Genomic DNA, 23,925 nt, shown 5'->3' on the forward strand with positions numbered 1-23,925 from the left:
ATGATTTTGTATCTTTACTTTAGTCATCCTCCTGTCATATCTTGTCATTAGTCACTGTCAGTTTGTCAATTGTGGGATTTGACAAAAAGGGGAAGTAATAAGGATACTGTTTTTAAACAAATAATTAAATTACAACAGCAATATATTATTATTAATGTTGGAGAACGAAAAATCTAAACTACACGAAAGTTAGAATGCAGAAAATGGCAAGAGATTACGATCATTTATTTAAATTGCTAATAATAGGAGACAGTGGTAAGTTAAACTGTGGGTGGGGTTTAAATTAAGGTACAAAATTAATATTTATTTCATTTAAATTTTTACCAAAAATTTCTAAACATTTCGAGATATAACAATGTTGCAATTTGCTTATATAAAAGTATCATCCTTTGTTGTTCTTTCATACAGAGAGGAAGTTGTAAATATTTGTAATCAAGTTGAAGTAAATAGAATGTAACTAATTTGGTTTGATATACTGTTTATTTAGGTTGAAATTAAGTTATTAACGGCATCATATGCATCTCTAAATAAAAATTTGTGTGGATATAACTATGTTTTAATTTAAATGTCTATTATATCTAATGAATATTTGTAAAACTCTATTATTAATAAAAATGCTTTTATCATGATAGTATTTGAATATTTTACTATCAGATAACAGCTGAAGTATAAAATTTACTTAGTTTTGCACATTCAAATATTTTGTTTTCTTCCAAGAATATATCAAATGTTTCATACATAAATAAAAACATCTTTAGAAATATAGGATCTAGTTCCTTTTTTAATAGATAGTTATTCTAGGATTTGCTATCTATTTATTGGACAGGAAACACTCTCTTATCCTGTGACAATATTTTTTATAAAAGTATTGTATCATTAACAAGTTGTTTACATTAGTAAACAGGGAGAAATGGACAAATGCATCTTAGGAAAAATTGCTAATCTACTGAATTTAAAAAAGCATATATTAAATCCCAAAAAATATGTAGAGAAGCAAAACTAGGAATCTACTAAAAGAGTTTTAGATGACAAATGTCTCAGAAACATGATATTGGAAGAATAAACAAACAGTACAGTCATAATGTAGAAACAATTATGAGCATAAAAAATATAGCATATTACACAAAAACTTATGAACTCTAGCAATATAGCGGTTTATATCAAATTTGTTGTTTTATTAATTATGTATATATGGAACAATATTTAAGAAGAAATTAACTAGAGATAAGCATTTTATTTTATTTTAGGTGTAGGAAAAAGCTCCTTGCTGCTAAGGTTCTCAGATAACACATTCACTGGAAGTTATATAACTACAATAGGAGTAGATTTTAAAATAAAAACTGTTAATGTGAATGGTCAGAAAGTGAAGCTGCAAATATGGGACACTGCTGGTCAGGAAAGGTTCAGGACAATAACAAGTACCTACTACAGGGGTACACACGGGGTTATAGTAGTATATGATGTTACTAATGGTGAGAGCTTTGCCAATGTAAAGAGGTGGCTTCATGAAATTGAACAAAATTGTGATTTAGTTAATAAAGTATTAGGTGAGTATGTTTAATTAATTATTTATTTATTTAAATATGTATTTATTCACAAATTTTTACAAAATTTAACAAAAATAGATTATCCTAACCATAACAAAGATACTAAAACTAAATATTAAATAATTCTCAAATAGTGTTAAACAAATAATTAAATTAAATTAAAATAGAATAAATTTTCCTGAAAATTTTATTGAAATGAAAAAAGGTCACTCATCTTCTATCCATAACATACTCAGCCAAAGAGTGCTTAAAATTTACAACAGATTATATATCCACCAGGTTATAAGATTGATTATAGTCATTTCCCAGTATCTGAATTCTGTTAATAGGAGAGAGTTCGCCATCATTTGTGTGATAGTGTTTTATAGAAAACTTAGCCATGTCAAGAATTCTAATACTACATCTAATGCTGATAAGACATAAAATCAGAACAGTCAGTGGTATGGTTAAGTAGTTTATAGAGAAAAACTAGATTACATTTAGTTATGTATTCTTCTAGGGAACTTATATTTAGCTTTTACCTTAGTTCCACCAAATACATGCCTTTTAAGTTTAATCTATAAGCACACATCCAGAGAAACTTATTTTGAATTTTTTCAAGTGTGTAAATATGGTTAAAAAGTATGGTGACCATACTATAGAAGCCTAAGACATGATTCTATGGATGAAAGTAAGATATAAAAGTCTATATATGGGTACTGAAAGATCCCGAGAGTTTCTTATGATAAAACCTAGATTTCTATATGCATTATTTGACAAATTGTTGATGTGGGGTGTAAATGACAAGAAACTGTCAAATAACACCCCAAATCTCTTATTTCAGTCACTCTTGAGAGAAGGCGTGTATTAATGTGAGTCAAACACATTATTTTTAGATTTGCTAAAGGATATAACAAAACACTTATCTTTATTCAACTGGAGACCATGGAAAGAGACCAATTATATAGAGAAGTCAAGTCTTCTTGGACCCTTAGACAGTCAGATAGATTTGAAACTCTGAAGTAAAGCTTAATAAGGTCTATATCAAATAATAAGTAAATATTGAAAATTGACAAAAGTTTATTAACTCAGAAATATCATTAATAAACAAGTTAAAGAGAAGAGGAATCACATGTGAACCTTGTGGAACCCCTGAACTGACCAAGATAGGAATTGAGAATGAACCCTTTATAAAAGCAAACTAAACTCTTTAATCAAGATAACTACTTAACCAAGAAAGAAACTGTTCAAGAAACCCAATACATCTTTATTTAAAGATAAGCAAAGAATGGATTACTGTGTCAATTGTGTATATTTTCTCTATCACCATTTTTAAATACCGGTGTTATATAACTGTCACTCCACTTACTAGGGAAGCTGTGCAGTCTCAAAGATAAATTAAATAATGCAAAAAAGGTTTCGATAAACTCTAGACATATCTTTTTAAGAAATATGTAGGAATAATATCAGGACCATAACTCAGTTTTTTTTGAAAGGAGGAAATCTTCATAAGACTTGCAGGGCAGACCTCAACACCCCAAGAAACCTGAGTACTGTGCTTCCTCCTGGTGTGTGGGATTCAGTCCACTTGCCTGATCCAGACACCTGTGAAGCCAAGCGAATAAAACCCTCAAATTTCATTGCTTGACTTATTTTATTTTATTTGATTTGTTCCATACAATGAGGAATAAAGTCTTGCAGTCTTCTGTCACTCTCTCATCTCCCATCTTGACTTGTTTTCTCTCGTGTTTCCTTTTTTTTTATTATTATTTCTGTTATTAGGTCTACAATCACGTTAAAGTTCTCTGCGTCTTGCATGGCTACATTCATTATATTCTCTGGTGTTGTCTCTCCTAGCCTTGTTCTCATATCATGAATATATAATGCTCTGCATCGTCATATGCTCCACATTCTATACATAAATCATCTTCAGTTTTTCTTATTCGATATGTATAAGACCTAAATGAGATTGTCCCCTTATTTTCAATATCCCCATTCATATTAGTCTCTATTAGGATTGCGAGGTCGTCTGCATATGGGATGGCTTAGGTGTCTTGACCATAGTCTAATTCTAATACCCTGGTGTACAGTACATTCCATAGCATAGGCCCCAAAATGGACCCTTGCAGTACTCCTGATGATAATTTCATGTCTTCCTTATATGCCACATTTAAATACCTTTTTTTCATGTATTTCCTTTTGATATTTAATTATGTCGTCTGAAACTCCTGCTACTTTAAGCTTCGTTAGTATGTGATGCCAATTTGCAGAATTGAAGGCATTCTTCACATCTAACATCACAAGAATGCCACATATTTTTCTTATTCTTTGTATTTGTCTGAGATCTTCTTCACTGTATCTATAGCCGATCTGGTTTTTCTAAAACCATACTGTCTAGCTGAAATTATTCCCAGTACTACAAGTTCTTTTTCAATGCAGTTCTTTATAAGACCTTCATAGAATTTTCCTATGCAATCTAGTAAGCATAGTCGTCTGTATGAGTTGGCTTCTTCCAGGTTCTTTTCAAGTTTTTATAATAATATGAGTCTCACCAACTTCAGTTATCTGGGAATTGTTAGGAAAAGTTTGTTAGATACTCTACATATCAATTCGAGTTTCTCTTTTACTACCAGTTTTATTTCCTCTGGCATTACTTTATCTGGACCTGGGGGCTTTACCTGTCTTTATACTTTCTGTTGCTTCAATGATCTCTTCAGTAGTAAACTTTGCAGGTCTAATATTTTTGTCTATCTGTAGAAATGTGTTTTCGGGCTTCCTTGGAAATAGGGTGTTCACTATTTCCATCTTTTTTTTGCACAAAGGATATATGGGGTCTCAAACTATAGACTTTTCATGGAAATTCTGTATGTTTTGCCCCATATATCTTCTTCCAGCCCAGCACACAAGTTCCGCCAACATGTATGTTTCATCATCATCATCACTAGCTCGACAACCCATTTGGGTCTTGGCCTGTTCCAGGATTCTTCTCCATTCTGATCTGTTTTGTGCTTTTTTTCTCCAGTTTTTTATTTTTAAGGTTGTTATATTATTTTCTATTTGTTCTAAGTATCTCAGCTTCAGCCTTTCTCTTGTTCTTTTTCCTACTGGTATCTGTTTGAATATTTTGTTTGGTATTTCGCCTTCTTCCATTCTTTCTACATGTCCTATCCAATGCAGCCGTTCTATTTTAATGAATGTTATAATATCCAGATCCTGGTATATCTTATATAGTTCATCTCTGATGTATGTTTAGCCCTTTTAATTATTTCTCCACTTAGTTGTTTTTTTGCGCTTTTATATGCCCCCTTATGTTCTTCTTGGTTCCTGTGTCTTTGTGCTATTCGCCTGTGTCTTAAGCATTCCTCGCGTTTATTTTGGATTTGATCATTCTTCCTAGAAGGAACTGTGTATGAGGTGTGCCTATTTGTAGTACTTCTTTTCTGTACATTTTCGGATATTTTCTCGGAACTCATTGAAGTTGGTAGTTTTTTCTGGTAGGTTATTTATTTCTCTTTTAAATTTTTCTTTATCGAATACTATCCTCTTCCTGTCATACTTTGTGACCTTAGTACCAATTTCATACATGATGTACCGGCGAAGGTGAAAAGATTCTCATCTAGTACATCCCAATCTTTAATCATCTTGGCAACACTGTTGCTTGCTAGGGTAATATTTATAAGACTTTCCGATGTACCTCTCACAAAGGTTGCTTAACCGCTGTTCAACACTACGAGGTCTGTGGCAGAGATCCATTCCTTCCATAGTTCGCCCCTCTCGTCATTTCAGGGGATCCCCATAAAATGGACTTGGCGTTTATGTCTTCGGCTACTAACAAATCTTTCTCTCTCTGTGCGACTGTCGATTATATTCTCTAAGTTTTGTCTATAGTGCTCTCTCCTAATATTTGGGGAAATATAGCATTCTGTTATGGTTATTCTATCAATTTTTATTGCTACATGCCCCTTTTTTCATACTATTTTATTGACACACACCTTTTTGTTTAGTATATTTATGGCTACATCGACGTTATTATCATCCAGTTATATCCAGTCTTTATTCGTAGCTGTTTTCTTATTAGGTTCTGGGACAACTAAGAGATCTGCGTTGATTTCCAAAGTTTTTGCATAAATTAAGTCTTTGCTCTTCCGTCGTTGACTTGTAGTATTTTTAGTTTGATGATAATACCTAACATTGATCTTTTCATAGCGTGTCGTTACTCTTATTTTATTTATAGTTCCTTTTGTCAGAGTTAGTGTTTCTGCATGATATGTAAGAATCGGTAGATACTCAGCGATAGATAGTAGAGAAATGGTTCACAAACAAGTTTGCGATTTCCTCACTTGATTTAGCTGACAAGTCATTAAAATGCATAAAATTTGGAATTCCGTAGCCTTTATTCAAAGAGTTTACATGATTCCAATATTTGTTTTGAATCTGAGTGAATATATTCTTCAATGTTGGAGATATAAGATGTGTAGCATTGATCTGCTAATGCTTTGCATTGTTTTGTAAGATCTGAAAATAACTTATAATCAGCTGCTGACTAAGTATGTTTGAATCGAGCTGGAGCAAACTTTTTGAAATAACAAGTTTTTTTTTAATTTGGAGAAAACCAACAACGAAATTTTGAAGGCTTATATGTTTTTTTCAATATTTTAAGTGGTATTGCTTTAGAGACTACTTTATAGATATTATTTACTGAGATATTAATATTTGAGTCATCAAAAATAGTATTCCAATCAACTGAAGAAAAATAATTGTTTAGATCTATATAATTAGCATTTTGGTAGTCCAAATATGTAGTACTGTAATCTAATTGTTTAACACTACCATTACAACTAAGATCACAAGTAATTGCCACATGATGAAAGTTATTGGGAACCAAATTGTCAAATGCCTTCAAAACTGACAGTCTGATAATCTTCAATACTGTGGAAAATCAGATTAAAAAATGTTTGATAATAATTTTGTAACTGATTATATAAACCATACTAAATGAAAGTAAGACATAATGGATACATTAGTGGAGACATTACTGATAAAATACTTATTTTTTTTTTCATATAATCTGAAACTGGAACTTTTAAGAAAATGTTTTGTTTTGTTTCAGTTGGAAATAAAAATGACACTCCAGATAGAAAAGTGGTGCTGACAGAGGATGCTCAAAGGTTTGCAGACACTATGAATATCAAGTTATTTGAAACATCAGCAAAAGACAATGTGAATGTAGAAGAAATGTTCCTATCAATAACGAAATTAGTGTTACGCTCAAAGTTGGAAATGCAAGAAAGGCAAAACATCCACTCAAATGATACAGTCAATTTAAGGAAATCTAACAAACAAGGAAGAAAGAAAAATTGTTGTTAGCCTATAAACTTTTTATATTACAATTTTGTGTGCGTGTATAGAAGAATGAATGGGGCAATTTATCTATAAGATTTTTTTTTAAATTGGTACTGTTTTGTTTGTAGTTTGACATATCTGACATATATAAATTATTTTTACAAATAACTATTATATATGAGACAAAGAGTTAATTATGGGAATTAACAGATTTGCTGTATTTTCAAATCATTTTTAATAAACTACAAATAGATCTTTGCCTCAAGGATATTTTCTATTCTAAAAATCATGGAATTTTGTCTTTTCTCAATTTCATTTTCAAAATAACATGAAATATTCCCCCAAAAAAATTACCCACAACACTACTGTTTAGAACTATCTTAAAATGCATTATCTATTGTACATTTGTATGTGTTTTGTCTGCGTAACTCCAAGTTATACAAAGTTACAGCATTTTAACATTGTAAATATCTCCTTAAGTTTAATCCGTGAATGCTGAATGCTTTATCAGCAATTTTGCTTGTTCATTGGCAGATTGATACCTCTATGGAAGGTTATCACTCAATCTCTTGTGCAATCATTTAATACTTATATCGATTAAAGATTTATCTTTTGCTATTTTGGCCACACAGGTCTCCCTTATTCTTTTTTCTATTTAGTGTTCTTTACTTCATCTCAGTGTTAATATGTCAGTTTAACCATATAGTGTTATTAAGGCATCCTGCTTTTTATTCTTGATCTACTACTTCTCTACACTCAAATTTCAAGGTATTATATTTCCATTACTTGTTCAATACTGATGTCATAAATTTATAGTTTACATGATTACCTTTATTATGGTCCTTTTCTGATTACTATTGTTTGGTTTTCTGCGTTGAGATAGTAATATTAAATTCTTTTGCTCTTATATTTAATCTATGGATTAATCTTCATCGTGGGCCGTCAATATTGTGTCATCTGCATAACATAGTATTTTTACTTTATTGTTTCCAATTTCCCATACAAAAAATCAAATAATGTGCATTTTAAACATAAATAACGTATTATACTGTTGCATTTAGTAATTTTTAATATACACCAGACTGAGATTAGATATGTTAAACTACTAGAGGTAATTTTATAGTTTAGAGAACCCTGTATATAACAAATTTGTACATACAGAGTTGTTAACCTACAACGGTGGAGATATTTTTCGTTACAGAGCTCTCTAAAGCCGCAGCAAAAGACCAAAAACTATCAGAGTGATATTTTTAAAAGTTCTTTCCTTACCGAAAATTTAAAAGTCATATCGTACATTTCTCCAGACACCAATATATAACTAGATTGTCACATAAAGTTTGTTACAGTAAACATCGTCACCGACATGATGTCAGAAATGATAGTATTTTATGCCTGAACAGATTATGTAGGTACCCATATTACTGGTTTACTAAAATGAACAAGAAAATTTCGACATTACATTGGGATTATTGGTTGTTGTAACTGCTTTGTTCTCAACCTTTTTCAAACAAAGTATAAATATTTTTTCATGACACCAGTATCCATATTTGAAATGCAATTTTTTAACTTTATGCATAATTTTAGAAACTATGCAAAATTTGCATGAAATATGCAAAGTTTTCTACTGCTTGTCACATCAATGTCCATATTCACAAAGAAATTGTTAATTTTTATGCAAAATTTTATATAAATATGCAAAATTTCAAAAAATGAATGATTTATATTCAGTTTTAATCTGTTGATAGTGACTTACTGGAACAAACGTTATAAAAACCATAACTTCTAGAACACTAGCGGCTATGATTGAGATTATCCACATTTTGATTGAGATTTATCACAAACATATTTATATTTACAATGAATTTTAACATTTTTGAGAAAATTTTCAATAATTATGCAAAATTTCATATATTGAATGAATTATGCAAAGTTCTAAACTATCACAAATTACTTTTTAGAACAACCTTAATGTATCTATCAGTGCTGTTCTACAGTACTGGGGTCCTTGGTTGATATTTTCCAGTTTTTAATTTATTACATCAATATCCATATTTATGGTGAGGTAGATTGAAACATTATGCAAACTTTTATAAAAATACGCAAAGCCTCATATATGTAGATGCAACAGACCAACAAAATGAAATCATATACTACAGGATATTCATATTTATAGAGATTCAACATTTTTTGAATATTTATCCCAGTTCGACTATATCAAAAGTGATTTTTCAGTTAATTATCAATATTAACTTTTGTGCAAACTTTTATCAAAATATGCAAATTCTCAATTATTAGCACGGAATATGCACATTTTCAAACTATTGGTGTCTGAGCGAAATGGTTTTTGCAATTTTAAGTGTGATAGATGGAGTCATAAGCGTGTTTGTAAAAAATATAAATAATTAAAAAACCGTTTTCAATGTTAGCCAAAATTTTTCCAATTTTTTAGTACATACTATACCCTTCCATTTTAAAATTTGTTATATATTTATGTACTCTCTTAGTTAATTTGAATTGTACATATTCACTATCTTTTTTATATTCACCATTAGGTTTTAGTTTTAACACTTATTCCCGAGATCTCTACAAAACGAAATTAAAATGACATTGTACGGTTTCATGAAAGTCCACAATTGACATTTGATTTTAAGAGATATTCTTTTTGTTCCATTTATAACGGTTTCTTTAGGAAAAACAGTCCACAGTTTTTTATATAAAGATGCTAAGATTCTAAATTAGCTTTGTGGAGATCCCTGAGGAGTATAACCAGACCTCTAACATTTGAAGATATTTTAATAGCAATGTATATTAGTACTAAATAATAAATCTGTTAAAAAATCTCAACTATTAGAGGCCTACTTTATATTATTTAAGTATGTTTAAATATAAAAATGAACTGATATACCTATCTAACATTTTGAAATGATAAAATGCTTTGATAATTGAGAAAATAAGGGATAAAATGAGAAATTCTTGTCGGATTTGTTTTCTTTTTCGATATGTCGAAAAAAAAAAATCAAATATTACAAACGCCAAATCGTCTGGATCGGCGTTAATTAATAATTTTGTTTTTCTGGCCATGACTAGTAGCTCCATTAAGAATCTGAATTACTCGTCAATGCGCGTCACCGATTCAGCAGGTTGGACGATTGTTATATTTTATCAAGTTGTACTAATCTATATTTTGATATTGTAGCTGTAAGCGTACCTTTATTCCAGTGACGTACTGTGTAATTTTTTTTATTATCTTCCTCAACTAAGTTGGCATATTATAATGCAAACTTTATATAATTTTGTTAAAAACCGAAGATATTTGTAATTTGAAATACTAATGAGGTAAGAACTAACGTGGCATAACTCAATACTTGCAATTTCAGCAATATATACATTGATAAAAGTGTGTGGAATATAGATAGTTAAAAAATTAATCACAAATGAATATGGCAGCGCTGACGTTACCATGATATGTCCAACACCAGGGAGCCACGCCCCTTTCAATATTATTTGACTTGATCATGGGACAACATGACAGGCAACGCTCACTTTAAATATGGCGAATTTGACGTAATTACTGAAATGCAAGAGATGGGATAGCAGATGACAGTTACTGTCAATATGCTTGACATAAATAACAAGTAAAATTAACAGATAAATGATTATTGGTAGATAAGAATTTACCTAATAACTAGAATACTGTATACATATTGCTTAGGTTAAACTTTGCAAAAGATATGGCCACATTCTGTTTGAATATGGCAGCTTTGACATCACGAAGGTCTGTTCGTCTGTTAAGGAGCATAGTAATCCACGCCCTTTAAATATGACCGCTCCGCCGTCCAGATGTACTATACTGCGAGACTCCGTAAATCTGGCAGTTTTGACGTAATTTTTGAGATGACAGTGCAAATAAAATGATTATTGGTAGGTAAAAACTGGCAGAATATCTCAAATACTGTATACGTATTACCCAGGACTATATATAAAGACTTTTCTTTGAAAATTGTGGATACTTGATTTATTTTGTGATAACAGTTTGTTGTTGTCAATTGTAGCTGCCGTAGTTTACAGAATTTGCTACGAAAAGAAACAGTAAAATATTGAGTTATGCTATTTTTACTGTATCATCTGAGATTGAGTGAACATTTGATCTGTCATTGAACTCCCCTACCGCTCTCGCTATATGTTCGTAAATAAAAATAAAAGCTTCCATTTGTTTCTCCTCTTTTTACTTACATGTATAATCAGTAGAAACTATTTGTATGAAATTAAAGTATGGTTTCATAAAGAAATTTGTAAAAATTGGTGTACATGATATTTTTTAGATGATTCGCTTAATTAAATATATATTTGGAATATTGTAAAAATGAAATGTTGGTTTTCAACGGGCATATCAAGTTGCTGAGAATCATTAATAGACAATATTAAATTAATTATTTATTTAATGATACAATGAAGGAGCATTATTTTAATTGCAAAGTGTTAAAATTACGTGTAATCTGTTTATTATCAAATAAATTGTATATTTGTTGTGGAGTAGTTTCTTATATCTTACATTACCCAAATCGCCATGACTTGGATGTCTACTGAATGAATATTTGTTCACCTAATAGCTAGATTAATAACGAACGTCTTAAGGATGTCCGATGGAATAAAGAAATCGGGAATTGGCGGCCATATGAAGCCAAAAGACCACGAGAAAGACCGCAAATGCGCTGGAGCGACGATATTAAAAGAACTGCAGGACCAATGTGGAAACGTCTTACTTACAAACAACAGAGATGAATGGCGAGAATTAGGAGAGGGCTATATTCGGCAATCCGAATAGAGAAAAGGGCTTAAAAAAATATATCTAAAAACAATAGTAATCTGCTCGTGGCGAGTGACATCAGAAGTTTCGTCGGCAATCGCAGAAAGAGGCTGCCCTTTCACTTCATTCTGAATATTCCTTAGAATTACATTTTTGATACAATGTAAAATATCATTTCGAATGTAGTTGCTAAGAACGTCCAGTTTTTTGGGACCGATTCCAAGTATGCCTTAAATGTAAGGTCATATTTTTAAGAAGTTGTATAATTTCGAAAAACAATCTTTTACATTGCTTTCTTCCACTTCATCATGAACACGAAGAGATTTTCTACCTATTACCTACTAGAACTATAATTATATTGATTAGTTTCTTCATATCTAACTTTTTTGTCGGTGTTGCTTTTAGTTCAGCCTATTTTTACTTTTGGATTTTAAGATTTACGCAACCTCAGTAATTATTGTTTTTTTCACTAACAAGATGTTATTTATTGTCAAAAAATGAAATAATTGAATCTTAGACGAATCTGTGGGGGTTTAACAAACAAATGTTCTATTACGAATTAATAGTAATTAAATTAACACGAACTATTCCTTCGATAGCTCTGGCGAGATGAATGAACTTTTACTCATAGGCGCAAATAATTATCCAAATTTAAATGGTTGCAATAAACAATCAAAGATAATTTATAGGTTTAGGTAAAACTAGGTAAAAACTTACCGCTGGGTCTAATTACCATGGTTTGCACTACTTCAGGAAACAACGAACAAAACCAATTCAATATGCGTGCATGGGTTCACTTGCCGGGCTACGTCTTTTTAGTTATATATGACCAGATGGATTGATGACATCAAGTAAATGGCTGGTCACGAATTGATACAAAAAACAATAAACAGAAATGAATGGACACACCTAAGGAGGCTTACATTCGAAGATAAATGGAATAACTGTTATGATGACGAATAAAGATATCTGATTCTAAAATACTATATTAGAGATGTCCCGTATTAGGTATAATAAGTTAATTTCAGTAATCAGACGATAAAATTTATTAAAAAATTAATTATGAAGAAAATAAAAAACGATTAAAAAGCTTAAACAAAAACGAGTGGAATCCTATATATAGTATAATTACTTTTAATTAGTTTATTTTTCTTCTTTTGCGCGGTAGTCGATACTTCTTCTACTGATTGGTGACTTATCCCTTTTTTTCTATTTTGTGTCCATTCATTTATACATTGTACGTTACATTTTCTTCTAATGTCTTCACTTCTCTTTCGATCTTTATAAATTCTTGACTTCATCTCAGTGTTAATGTGTCTGCTTCACCATATACGTAGTATTATTAAGGCACCCTGCTAGTCTATTTGCTTTTTGTACTTCATCTCTCACTTCTTTGTCCACGTCTCCATAGCTGGACAGTGTAATTCCAAGATATTTTATTTCCAACTAGATCAGTACTGATGCCAACAATTTCTATTTTACATCTGATTGGTTCTTTGCTGATTACTATTGTTTTAGTTTTATAATATGAGATTGTCATATGAAATTCTTTTGCTCTTATGTTAAATCTGTGGACTAGTCTTTGCAGACTATATTCATCTTGGGCTATCAATATTGCGTCGTCTGCGTAATAGAGTATTTTTACTTCTTTGTTGCCCATTCTGTATCATCTTCCTTTGTTAACGCTTTTTATAATTTCATCCATGAGTAAATTGAAGAGCATAGGGCTCAATGAGTCTTATTCCGCTGCCTATTCATATAGGTTCTGTAAGTTTTTCATTTATTCTGACTTCAATTTTGTTGTTTTGGTAATGTTTTTAATAGTTTTTATAACATTTAGGGAAACTTCTCTATTATACAGAAGACGGATTACATCTTTGAGTCTTACTCTGTCAAATGCTTTCGTTAAGTCAATCAGACACAAATGCTGGTCTATTAAACTCTTGTTTAATGATGACTATAGCATCTGTACACGATCTTCCGATACGCTAACCCTATTGTTCGTCTAAACTTATCCTCTGATTCATTAGTTCTTGTAAAATTTAGTTGTAAGTTTGAGGGGAGTATTTAACAAGTTAATACCTCTGTAGTTTTTTTATCTCCTTTTTGAATAGTAGAATTACTTCACTCGTTCTTCATTCTTCCGGTATTTTATTGTGTTTTATAATTTTATTAATTAATGCTGTTAATTGTTCTGTCGTTGCTGCACCGCAATATTTCAGTCATTCGTTTGGTATCCCGTCTTTACTTGCTGCTTTTCTGTTCTTTAGCTGTTCAAGTATTTTACTTAGTTTTCGATAAAAATAAATATTATTCACCTTAAAAAACAAAACGCTATACAAAATTATTAAAAGCCCTCTGGTAAAATGTTTTTTTTTTTACTGTTAAGCGTTTATCAGAACTTCTTAACCTATTGCCCTCAATATTTCCTTCGAGCAAAATTTTGTATCCCCACGTTGAATTTTAAAATAGCAATGGTGCCCCGTTGCTATTTTAAAAGTTAAATCCATTATAGACTATGTGATCGCCCGACAAAATACGCAACTTAATATACAAGACGTAAGAGCGTTTAGAGGAAGCAAATGTGGAAGCGACTACTACCTAGTAAAGGTCAAAATAATGCCCATACGACTAGCTAAGAAAAAAAAACCACAACGAGGAACAAGAGCAAAAACAATAGAAACCAAATACAATTTGGATAGCCTCCACCATGAAAGCACAAAGGCACTGTACAAAAAGCGACTCGATGAAAAGCTCTTACAACGAACGAAGGAAGCCATATTGGTGGGATGAAGAAATCGAAGAAAAAATTAAGATTAAACGAGATAAATACCACAAACACTTAAATATAAATACTGATCAAAGTAAAAACGAATATCGAACAGCCCAAAGAAACGTACGAGGTGCGATAACTAAAAAGAAAAACGAAAGCTGGGAAATAAACTGCTCCAGAATAAACACTTACTTAAGAGGTAGCAGAAGCACCGAAAGCTGGAAAATACTTCGATTTCTTCGACAAGATAAGACTAAAGACGTCATCTCACCGATCAGCCTAGATAAATGAGACAAATACTTCGCAAATCTACTGGCGGAAGAAAGGGCAGGAGGACACCGTTTATCACGACAATACATAAGAAGGGAAGTAAAGATGTGTCTGACAATTATCGAGGAATCGCAGTCCTTACCACCATCTCGAGAGTTTGCGGGAAACTTATCAAAAAGAGAATGGAAGATGAATTATGTGATATGGAGGCCAAACAACAGGTCGGCTTTAGAACAGGTAGATCAACTATTGACCATCTGTTTACTGTTACCCAGCTAATCGAAGAAAAGTAGCACGAAATCAACCAATACATCTCCGCCACGTGGACCTTAAAAAAGCTTATGATAGTGTGCCACATCAAAAACTCTGGGAAGCTCTCGAGAAAACAAATATTAGTGTAACCTTAATCAAGGCTGTTCAAGACCTCTACAAGAACAACACAAGTAAAATAAAGAAAGGTCAGGAGGTATCCAAGGGTATCACTATCAGCAAAGGACTCAAACAAGAATGCTGCGTGTCTCCTACTTTGTTTAAGATCTATTCGGAGCAAGCGATGAAGACGTGGAAAAGAAAATTCAGAAACATAAGAATTCTTCTAAACGACGCAATATTGTACACATTGATTTTTGCAGACGACCACACTACGAAGACCTCAAATATATGACCCGTAAACTTATCGAAAAATATGGACTATGGGGGCTAGAAGTAAATATCAAAAAAACTGAATACATGTGTATTGGGGGAGTTCAACAAAATCTAATCTTGGAAGAAATACAGCGAGAAATAAATTACAGTCACAAATACAAATATTTAGGCATGCAAATTAGACGAAGAAATTAAATATAGAAATAACCAGGGAATACAAGCCATTAGGTAATTAAACAGTGTACTGTGGGACAAAACAATCATCATCATTTGGCTCTACAACTCTATGTGAGTCTTGGCCGCGTTTACTATTTTCCTCCATTGTTGTCGGTCCTGAGCAGCTATTTCCCATTGCTGTATTCCCATTCTGGGTAGATCACTGGCTACTGCGTCCTTCCATCTCTTTCTTGGGCGACCAACTGAACTTCTGCCATCGGGCCTTTCCCAGAATATGGCGTTCAGGAGTCTTTCGTCACTCGATCTTAGTACGTGGACAAAACAATCTCCAAAGAAAACAAACACAAAATCTATAACAGCATTATAAAAAGCATTTTTACATATGGGAGTGAGGTATGGCCACTAAAAGGAAAAAACTTAAAAGCATTAGAGGTAACAGAAATGGACTTCTGGAGAAGAGCGGCTGGAAAATCAAGATTAGAGAGAGTTAGAAACGAGAGAATACGAGAAATTATGGGTGTTAAGCACAATATAACAGAGGACATCAGAATAAATCAACTAAGATGGTATGGATACGTCCAAAGAATGGATGAACACAGAATACCCAAGAAAGTATCGAACTGGACACCGCATGGAAGAGATTGGGGAGAAGGAATCGATAAAGACTTAAGAGAGAGGGAAGTTGAAGAAAACCTTTGGAACGATCGAGATAAATAGAGACGGGAAATCAGAAGACGGCGTAGAACGTTATAAACTGATTGATTGATATTACAAAAGTTTTACTTTATAGTTTAATATCTCGTTTATTTAAAATGTTCACAGATTAGTTGTTTATATAAGTCAACGATTGCAATTTTTGCGACCCACGAAAATTAGTGTGGGTTATGCGTGGCCACCCGCTGTGGCCACGTATAAAGATATATTCCATGGGAGTCAAGCTAAATGAAAGAACCAAGATTGTCAAAAAACGATGTTTTGAAGCGGTCAACAGACCGATTTAACAAATTTGAATTATATCCAAAGTTCAACAGCATCTCCGTATGTACACTTAAAATTATCATATATGTATGTAGTTGCACTTATTCTTTATCAAGCAATTAATACGATCGTATAATTTGTCAATCAAGTATTTTTTCAAATCAGTTACTAATTTTTGGGGATCTTTATTGGCATAAAAAAGACCAGTATCATCAGTATAAAGATACAATATTATTAGGATTATAGTGGTTAATTGTTAATTGGATAATGAATTCACATTAATCAGGAAAATTGTATATTTAAACACATAATTTCAATATTATCTACAGTTTTAGTAATTGTAATATTAATCACAGATTTTATCATAAAAGCTGTCAAGAACCTTTGATTATTTCTAAATATGTGGGAATCAATCGTGTATCAGAATACTTTTCGACGTCTATGTCACAATCCTGTCTTAATTTAACAGAAAGGCTTGGGTTCAGGCAAAGTTTTTGTAGCTGTTTGTATAACTCCTCATTGTTTTTATATAGGCACTGTTGGGGATATATCTCCGGATATACTAACGAGTTTGGTACTAACGGAAAACAACCCCAATAAGTAGCTTCCAGCCTGAAACATATATAAAACTGTGCAAATATAATCTAAATCGACGAAAACTTAAAATAAATAAACGAAAGACATATAAACAACATAAGTATATTTAAATAGTTAGATATTTCAGTTAAGTTATTTTTATTATTAAATAAACTTAAAAATTAATCATTTAAAATCGCTAATAATTAATGTTTTTTACTATAATATATCTTAATTTATTCAATCATTTATTCTAACATCAGAAATTATTAAAATAAAATATTTTCGAGGTCATCCGTATAATTATGACTGAAGTGAAATAGCCACGTCAAGAACTAGCTTTATCTCATACTATCTCACAACTTAATCTGTCTTCTATCCTTTCCGCTATTTTGCCGGGTGGTAAGACACTCATCACTGTATACATATATAAGTATATATAATATATTATACTATAATATATAATAATAACATGTAATATAAGTAACGATGATTGAAGAGTTTTAGTTGATAAGATATAATCGTGCTGTAAACTTATAAACAAATATATTTATACAAATTCGAACCGCTCGTTTTATTTAAAAACGGTACAATTGGTTTTACGGTGTGAGATTAAAAAAATAAATAAATTCAGCAGTGACTTTTGAAAAAGACTTTTGAACTTTTAAAAAGTATTGTTCGTCGGGAATATCCGCGTAGTTCGGTAGTGATCTTTGTAAGAACATTTATAAAAGTACGTGTGTGTCTGACCAAAGTTTTTAAGAATACTTGCGTATGCTTGCCATGTCTGTTCAAGCTCGTGTACTTGTCAATTGTACACGTCGTGTGAGCGCCCTGCTTGCCATTGCAATAGCAAAGCTCGTATACTTGCAAAGTAGGCAAATAATTGTGTACTTGCCAAGTACATGAGTCGTTTGAGTTCGCCTTAAAAGTTGAAAATGGCCGAGATATGACTAAAAACGATTCCTTTAAAACTAATCCCTGCAAAGTCTTACGATCGCGCTTTTACAGCGTACGTACGACCTAAAATATTGATTTTAGCAAAAAAAGGAGAGAAATCAAAATTGTATAAAATATAATTCTCTTCATTTTGGCTTATGTACATTCATGTCCTAAAGTTAATAATAAACGAGATAATTCGATCATTATGATTCCTCCCTCTTCCATTATTTTTCCCTTAACTCGGAAAATATATCAACCGTACGAAAAAAAAATTGTATAACAGAAATTATAGAAAATCGCATTTGCAACAATCCATCCCATTTTGTCGAAAAATTGAAAATGGTGGAGATATTGAGCAAAAACGGTTCTCCTTTAAAATCAAGATGGCGTGTGACGCAACGGCGGAATTCAGTCGCGATTTTAAATTTGTACTACTATTGACCCCCTCCCCTCCTAAAGCTTAGAATAATAAAGTTTGGTGCAGCTTACCATGCAAGGTCAAATGCTATCCCGACTGGACTATTAATGATGTCCTGAAACTGTGGCTGCACTGCGGACGTCACGTTTGCAGAATGCAGACAAAACGATCACTTTTACGGAAAATTGATTTGTGTGGAGTTTTGTTAATACATACGATTAGGTGTTACTCTTTGTTCTTTTTTAAATCCCTTACCAAGTTTCAAAAGCTATTGTCTATTTTCAACCATGTCTGTAGTGCCGGTGTACCCAACATTGCTTTCAAAAATATCTTTAGGTCTTCCTATTCTATTCTTTTTTTATCAATCTTGCTTCCGATATTCACTCAACAGTTATTTTGTTCTTCATTCTGTGCTCTAACCAGCCAACTTGTCTCTTTTCTATAAGCGATGTTATTCATTCAATATTTAAGCATGTCCCAATTATTTTCTATTTTTCTTACCAAGTAAATTTTTAGCTTAGATTTTTCAATTATATCAGGTGTCTTAATTATCCATCTTTTGCTTTTATCTGAAATGTAGCATTCACGACGACATTCACGAACGTTTTTAAGTGTGGCCCTTTTCACTTTTACTTTCTTCTGGTTACACACCTTAGAGGCTTGCCCTATTTGTAAAACTATAATTATTTTTATAATTTCTTAAACATTTACCCAATTTTATCATGTAATTGGGTTAATTGTTAAAAATTTGTAATATATGACTACAAATCACCCAAAATTGAGTTTATTTTAAACAGCTAAATATTACACTTGTTAGTGGTTTTACTACTGAAGACTGAATCTAATTCTTAGCTTCTAATTAATCAAAATAAATTCATATGAGATGAGATTTTTACATTGCCAAACTTTCAAATTATACATATTCGACTTTATATTGTCTTAAAAAATACCTTAATTTAAAAACTCTGATATTTAGTTAAGAATATAACAAAAAGAAACATATCTAAAAATTTCATTACTTACATAGATACTCCAAAAAATTCATGTTTTGCTGTTGAAACTGCAACATGTGCTGATGACAGAACATCATAATAACTTTCTTTACTATCTACATACCCAAATTGTACAATATTGTCTGATAACTCCTGCTTTGCCTTCTCGAAGATTTTAGGTACTTCAGAATACATTTCTCCAAGAACAGATACTTGAAATGGAATATGTTCAAGTTTTAATTTGAATAGAACTTCGAAAAAGTCATTTGGGCCTTTATCAAATTCCCACCGATGCGGCCATACTATATGAAGCACAGACATTGATTTCTCTTTAATTGATTGCATGGGAAATGAAATTGGAAAATACAATACTGTACTTTTTAATGCTATTTTGTCTTTAATTGATTTTGGCCTATGATCAGGAAGACACTTTAGTATTCTGTGTATGTTGTTAAGGAACGAACTCATATTGAATTCAGAATTGAAGAGTACTATATCTGCTGCTAAACTAAAAATAAAACATTTTTGAAGCTATTGCTCCAAAAATATGTAGAAAACTTACCAAGTTGTTATTTGATTATATGCATACTGTACATCCCTTGATTTAATTTCTTGAACAGGATAAATTAACTGATTTTCGTGAAAATATATGATTTTCCTAAGTGGACTTAAATCAGGCCTCATACCTATTAATTCAGATATATTTAAAACTGAACTAGCAAATAATGTTTTCTGGTTAGTGATTTTAGGTATTTTTTCATAAAGCTGTAATGCCCCACACCTAGCTCGCCAATGCCACTTTTTGGAAGGTAGAGTCACCAGTGAATATTTGATGTTTTCATTCTGAAAACCTTTTTTTAAATTATTTTCAAAATGTTTAAGTCCAACAATGCTTAAATGTAAACTAGATATAAAACCTTTAATAGCAATAATCACATTACTTACTATGGGTAATACTATCAATCAAAACTTTATGTGAGCCTCCGTAAAAAGGTTCTATTATTATAACATCTGTATTATTCATATCTAATTGCACTGTGAAGCTTTATCACTCATTAAATTTGCATAAATAAAAATATTTAGTACAGAATTGCAAAAGTTCATAGCGAAATATGCACAATTTTACAAGTTAATGTATAAAAGAAAAAATGTACGAAAAGAGTATTTTAAAATAATATTTATTTACTTTACGTTTAAATAAATTCAATGGTTAGAATAAACAACATTTCTTCTTTTTCTTGAAGACAACTTGTCGTAAACTTGGCCTTGTCACAGTATTTATTGGTATTTAATTGAAGTATAACATCAAGGTTATGTCAATGATTGAAATCATTATTTAGTTAAAAGTATACTTGTTATGTTTTTAAGTACTTATTATCACAGAAAAGTTTTATGAAATTGTAGTCGTCTACAATAATTACAATACTTAATTGTTTCAAATTATGGTGGCCTTAAGCCCCTTTGTGTATTGGGCTCAAAACGAAAGTAATCTCTTTTTGAAAGTCGACTTAAAAGATGTAAAGGTAAGACCTTTAACCTGAACTAAAATATGTAATATAATGTATCTAATGTATCGATTTTTTAGGAACCAGAAATTATTTTAAATAACAGACAATTGCAATTCCATTCACAAGGGCGAGGAGCTCAAGGTTTGAAAGACTATGAATTTGTTATTGATTTTCATTCAAAGTTAGATCATCATGTAAGTAATATTCCTGTGCAACATTTGTTGGAATATAGATTAATTTATAAACAAAAAAGTATTAACTACTCAAATTAAAGCTGTGTAATACATTTCCTCTACCCTTTTCATTCTTCCAGCTTTTTTTTACTGTTTTAAGGCTGTTTTGTATCTAGTATTTTCTTAACAGTTCTATCTGAAATAATTCTACACATTTAAGTTATTCTTTTGTTCAACTACAAAGTTATAAAAATCAATGGGCTCATTGATTCACAAACTTTTTAGATTAATAAAATTCTACAGAGTGTTTTAGCGGTTAAAAGCATATTATTTAATTAACATTATTGAAATTTAACTGGTAACAACTTTTTCATTTGAATTTATCCATATTAAAATATGTTTTTAATACCAACAAATTTAATACATACCATGTTCTGGAACTTACTCGAATGTTTTAGTTGATAAAATTAATGAATACTTACTAAAAGATTTTAAACATTCAACATGGGTAAGTGATAAGGATGTGTCATGTATATATTATAAAATTATTTGCAAGTAAATAGCATGCTACCTATTTTTTATTTTAAAAGTTTATCTACTATTCCTATACCTTTTAAGTGTTACGTAATTATAATTTATTTCTATTCTGAACTGTCAAATTATTTTGTAATTTGTCTTAATCTTATTGTTAAATCAAACTAAGAACCACTTGGGATATATTTTACTATATTAAGTACTACAGTGTGAGTCAGTGTTGATGTAAAGGTTAATCAGTACAAACTTTAAATGTTTTGTTCATTTTGTTATATTTATGTTAATGAAGAATGTGTTTAAAATTCTTTTGAAATATATAGGGCATCTCATAACAGTTCAGTGCAGCAGTTTCGAACATGTAAAGTTACATTGTTTTTTTATTTAAATAAAAAAAAACTATGGAATTGAAATCTCCCAAGTTAATCCTTTTCGTTTATGTTTTACGGGGAATCCCTCAATTGTATTGTACAATATTGTTATTTCGTTCCTTTTCGTTTTGTTTTACAGTTAATCCTTTGACTGTATTGTACATCCTATTTATTTTGTTTTCGTTGTTAGTAATACACAGAAACACATTGAAAACAATGTGAAAATTGACAACTATGTTTTGGCAGAATACAAAAAGACTTAAGGTAGCTTGCAGGATCCAGCAGAACCTAATCTGGCATGATATAGCACCAACTTCCTTGAATCGCAGTATTTCTTGCAAGTGATTAAATGTGCTGACAAATGCTACTGTTGCTGCTTGTGGAAGATTATCACTGAAAGGATTTAAGCAGGTGTGCTATGATTTCTTTTGTCCATCACTACAATGTGACCTTAAGAACAGAATATGTCCAACCAGTAAGATCTATTTCACATCCCACAGCGACTTACTGCCAAAAGGAAAATTAGCTTCTCTGCATTGTGCGCTATTAAATCAAAGAAGACACAGTTAATGTATGTGGTTTAATAATTCCGAAACCTTCTTTGTCTGCTCTTTGGATGCCAGGATGGAAAGAATCTGAGTGGCTGACAAACAGATGGACAGAGGAGTAGTAAATTGAATTGTTTTTTTTTTTTACAAAGCATACCATTATTATTAACAAAAGATTTAGGAACTCCATCAGTAGAGTTACAACATACCATGGAGCAGATATTGGATCTGATCATAACCCTTTGATATCAGCAAAACATAGAAAATATTCCGTGAACATATGACCAAGATAATAGAAGAACTTAGTATAACTAATAGATTCAATGGATGTTGGAAGAAATACTAGATAGATCTTATGGAACAAAGAAGGCAATACAAGGACAAGGCAGACGAATACAGAAGAAAGCAAAGAGAAATAAAACAAACAATACGAGCGGCTTAAAGAAAAGTGGATGGCGGATAGACTTTCAGAAATGGAAGAAGTAGAAAAGAAGCATGATATGTTCAATTGGCAGCACCAGAAAGTTCGTGCAGTTACTGGCCTGAATAATCAGAAAAACACCAATACTGTAGTAGATAATGCAGGAAAAGTTATCATTGATGAACGAGAAATATTTGAAACATTAAGTAATTATATAACTGAATTATTCCAAGAGGACATTCCAAACATACAGAGCAATGTAAATCAAGAAGGACCTGAAATTTTAAAATCTCAAGTTCTTAATGCAATAAAATCAGTAAAAACCAAGAAAGCAACTGGACCAGACAACATCCCATCTGATTTCTTAAAAATGATCCAAGAGGACCACATCAGTGCTCTAGTTAAGCTTTTTAGTGATGTATATACTACTGATGAAATACCTGGGGAACATCTAAAGTCTGTTTTTATAGCAATTCCCAAGAAACCGCGGACACAAAGATGCGACGAGTACAGATTAATTAGTCTGATAAGCCACACATTGAAAAATATTTTTATTCGCATTATTTGTTGCGAAAGAGACCTATTTTCATTATATGAACCCAGTTCGGATTTAGGAATGCGCTGGGTATCAGTGAGACATTTTTTAAATAAAAAAGTAAAAGAGTAACAGTTTATTATTGTGAGTTAGAAATCTCTTGTTTTATTTATTGTGAAATTTTCTTAAAACGATAAGTTATTTTACCGACTTTCCGGTATTTTTCGTAACATAATTGTTACTTTTCGGTAAAAATGATCACTTGGGTGTTATATAACGTTTAGGTAAGGGGAGGGGGTACATAAAAACGTTACAAGGTGGGAGGAGGGGGTCGAAAACCTTCAAAAATTGCGTCACGTAATACTTGAACACCCTTTATGGAAATGAAAAC

General features: G+C 31.4%; 3 protein-coding genes across 4 annotated transcripts in view; 2 read left to right on the top strand and 1 right to left on the bottom strand.

Moving 5' to 3' along the window:
* The first annotated feature begins 45 nt into the window (after window positions 1-45).
* On the top strand, window positions 46-11,402 carry Rab35 (RAS oncogene family member Rab35). Its single transcript, XM_072537128.1, has 3 exons — window positions 46-255; window positions 1,248-1,547; window positions 6,637-11,402. Exons 1-3 carry the CDS (start codon window positions 195-197, stop codon window positions 6,891-6,893), a joined length of 618 nt encoding a protein of 205 aa, XP_072393229.1. The 5' UTR covers window positions 46-194; the 3' UTR covers window positions 6,894-11,402.
* A 5,399-nt stretch (window positions 11,403-16,801) lies between these two features.
* Window positions 16,802-21,574, bottom strand: LOC140445234 (tRNA-queuosine alpha-mannosyltransferase). 2 transcript variants are annotated; one of them, XM_072537133.1, is made up of 4 exons: window positions 21,557-21,574; window positions 20,010-20,290; window positions 19,479-19,955; window positions 16,802-17,131 (listed from the first exon to the last, which is right to left on the bottom strand). In XM_072537133.1, exons 1-4 carry the CDS (start codon window positions 21,557-21,559, stop codon window positions 16,894-16,896), a joined length of 999 nt encoding a protein of 332 aa, XP_072393234.1. In that variant the 5' UTR covers window positions 21,560-21,574; the 3' UTR covers window positions 16,802-16,893. The 2 variants fall into 2 exon arrangements, with proteins under 2 accessions (XP_072393234.1, XP_072393233.1); XM_072537132.1 differs by lacking the exon at window positions 21,557-21,574 and adding an exon at window positions 20,393-20,627 and having other exon boundaries at window positions 20,010-20,298.
* Window positions 20,762-23,925, top strand: part of Hacd2 (3-hydroxyacyl-CoA dehydratase 2) — a 45,022-nt gene continuing 41,858 nt past the window's right edge. The window contains exons 1-2 of the mRNA XM_072537130.1: window positions 20,762-20,970; window positions 21,033-21,149. Of these exons, the coding sequence (XP_072393231.1) occupies window positions 20,890-20,970; window positions 21,033-21,149 (198 nt within the window). The 5' untranslated portion in view covers window positions 20,762-20,889. The remainder of the gene's footprint in view (window positions 20,971-21,032; window positions 21,150-23,925) is intronic.

Source organism: Diabrotica undecimpunctata, chromosome 7 (genome assembly GCF_040954645.1).
Source record: "Diabrotica undecimpunctata isolate CICGRU chromosome 7, icDiaUnde3, whole genome shotgun sequence".
Taxonomy (NCBI): Eukaryota; Metazoa; Arthropoda; class Insecta; order Coleoptera; family Chrysomelidae; genus Diabrotica; species Diabrotica undecimpunctata.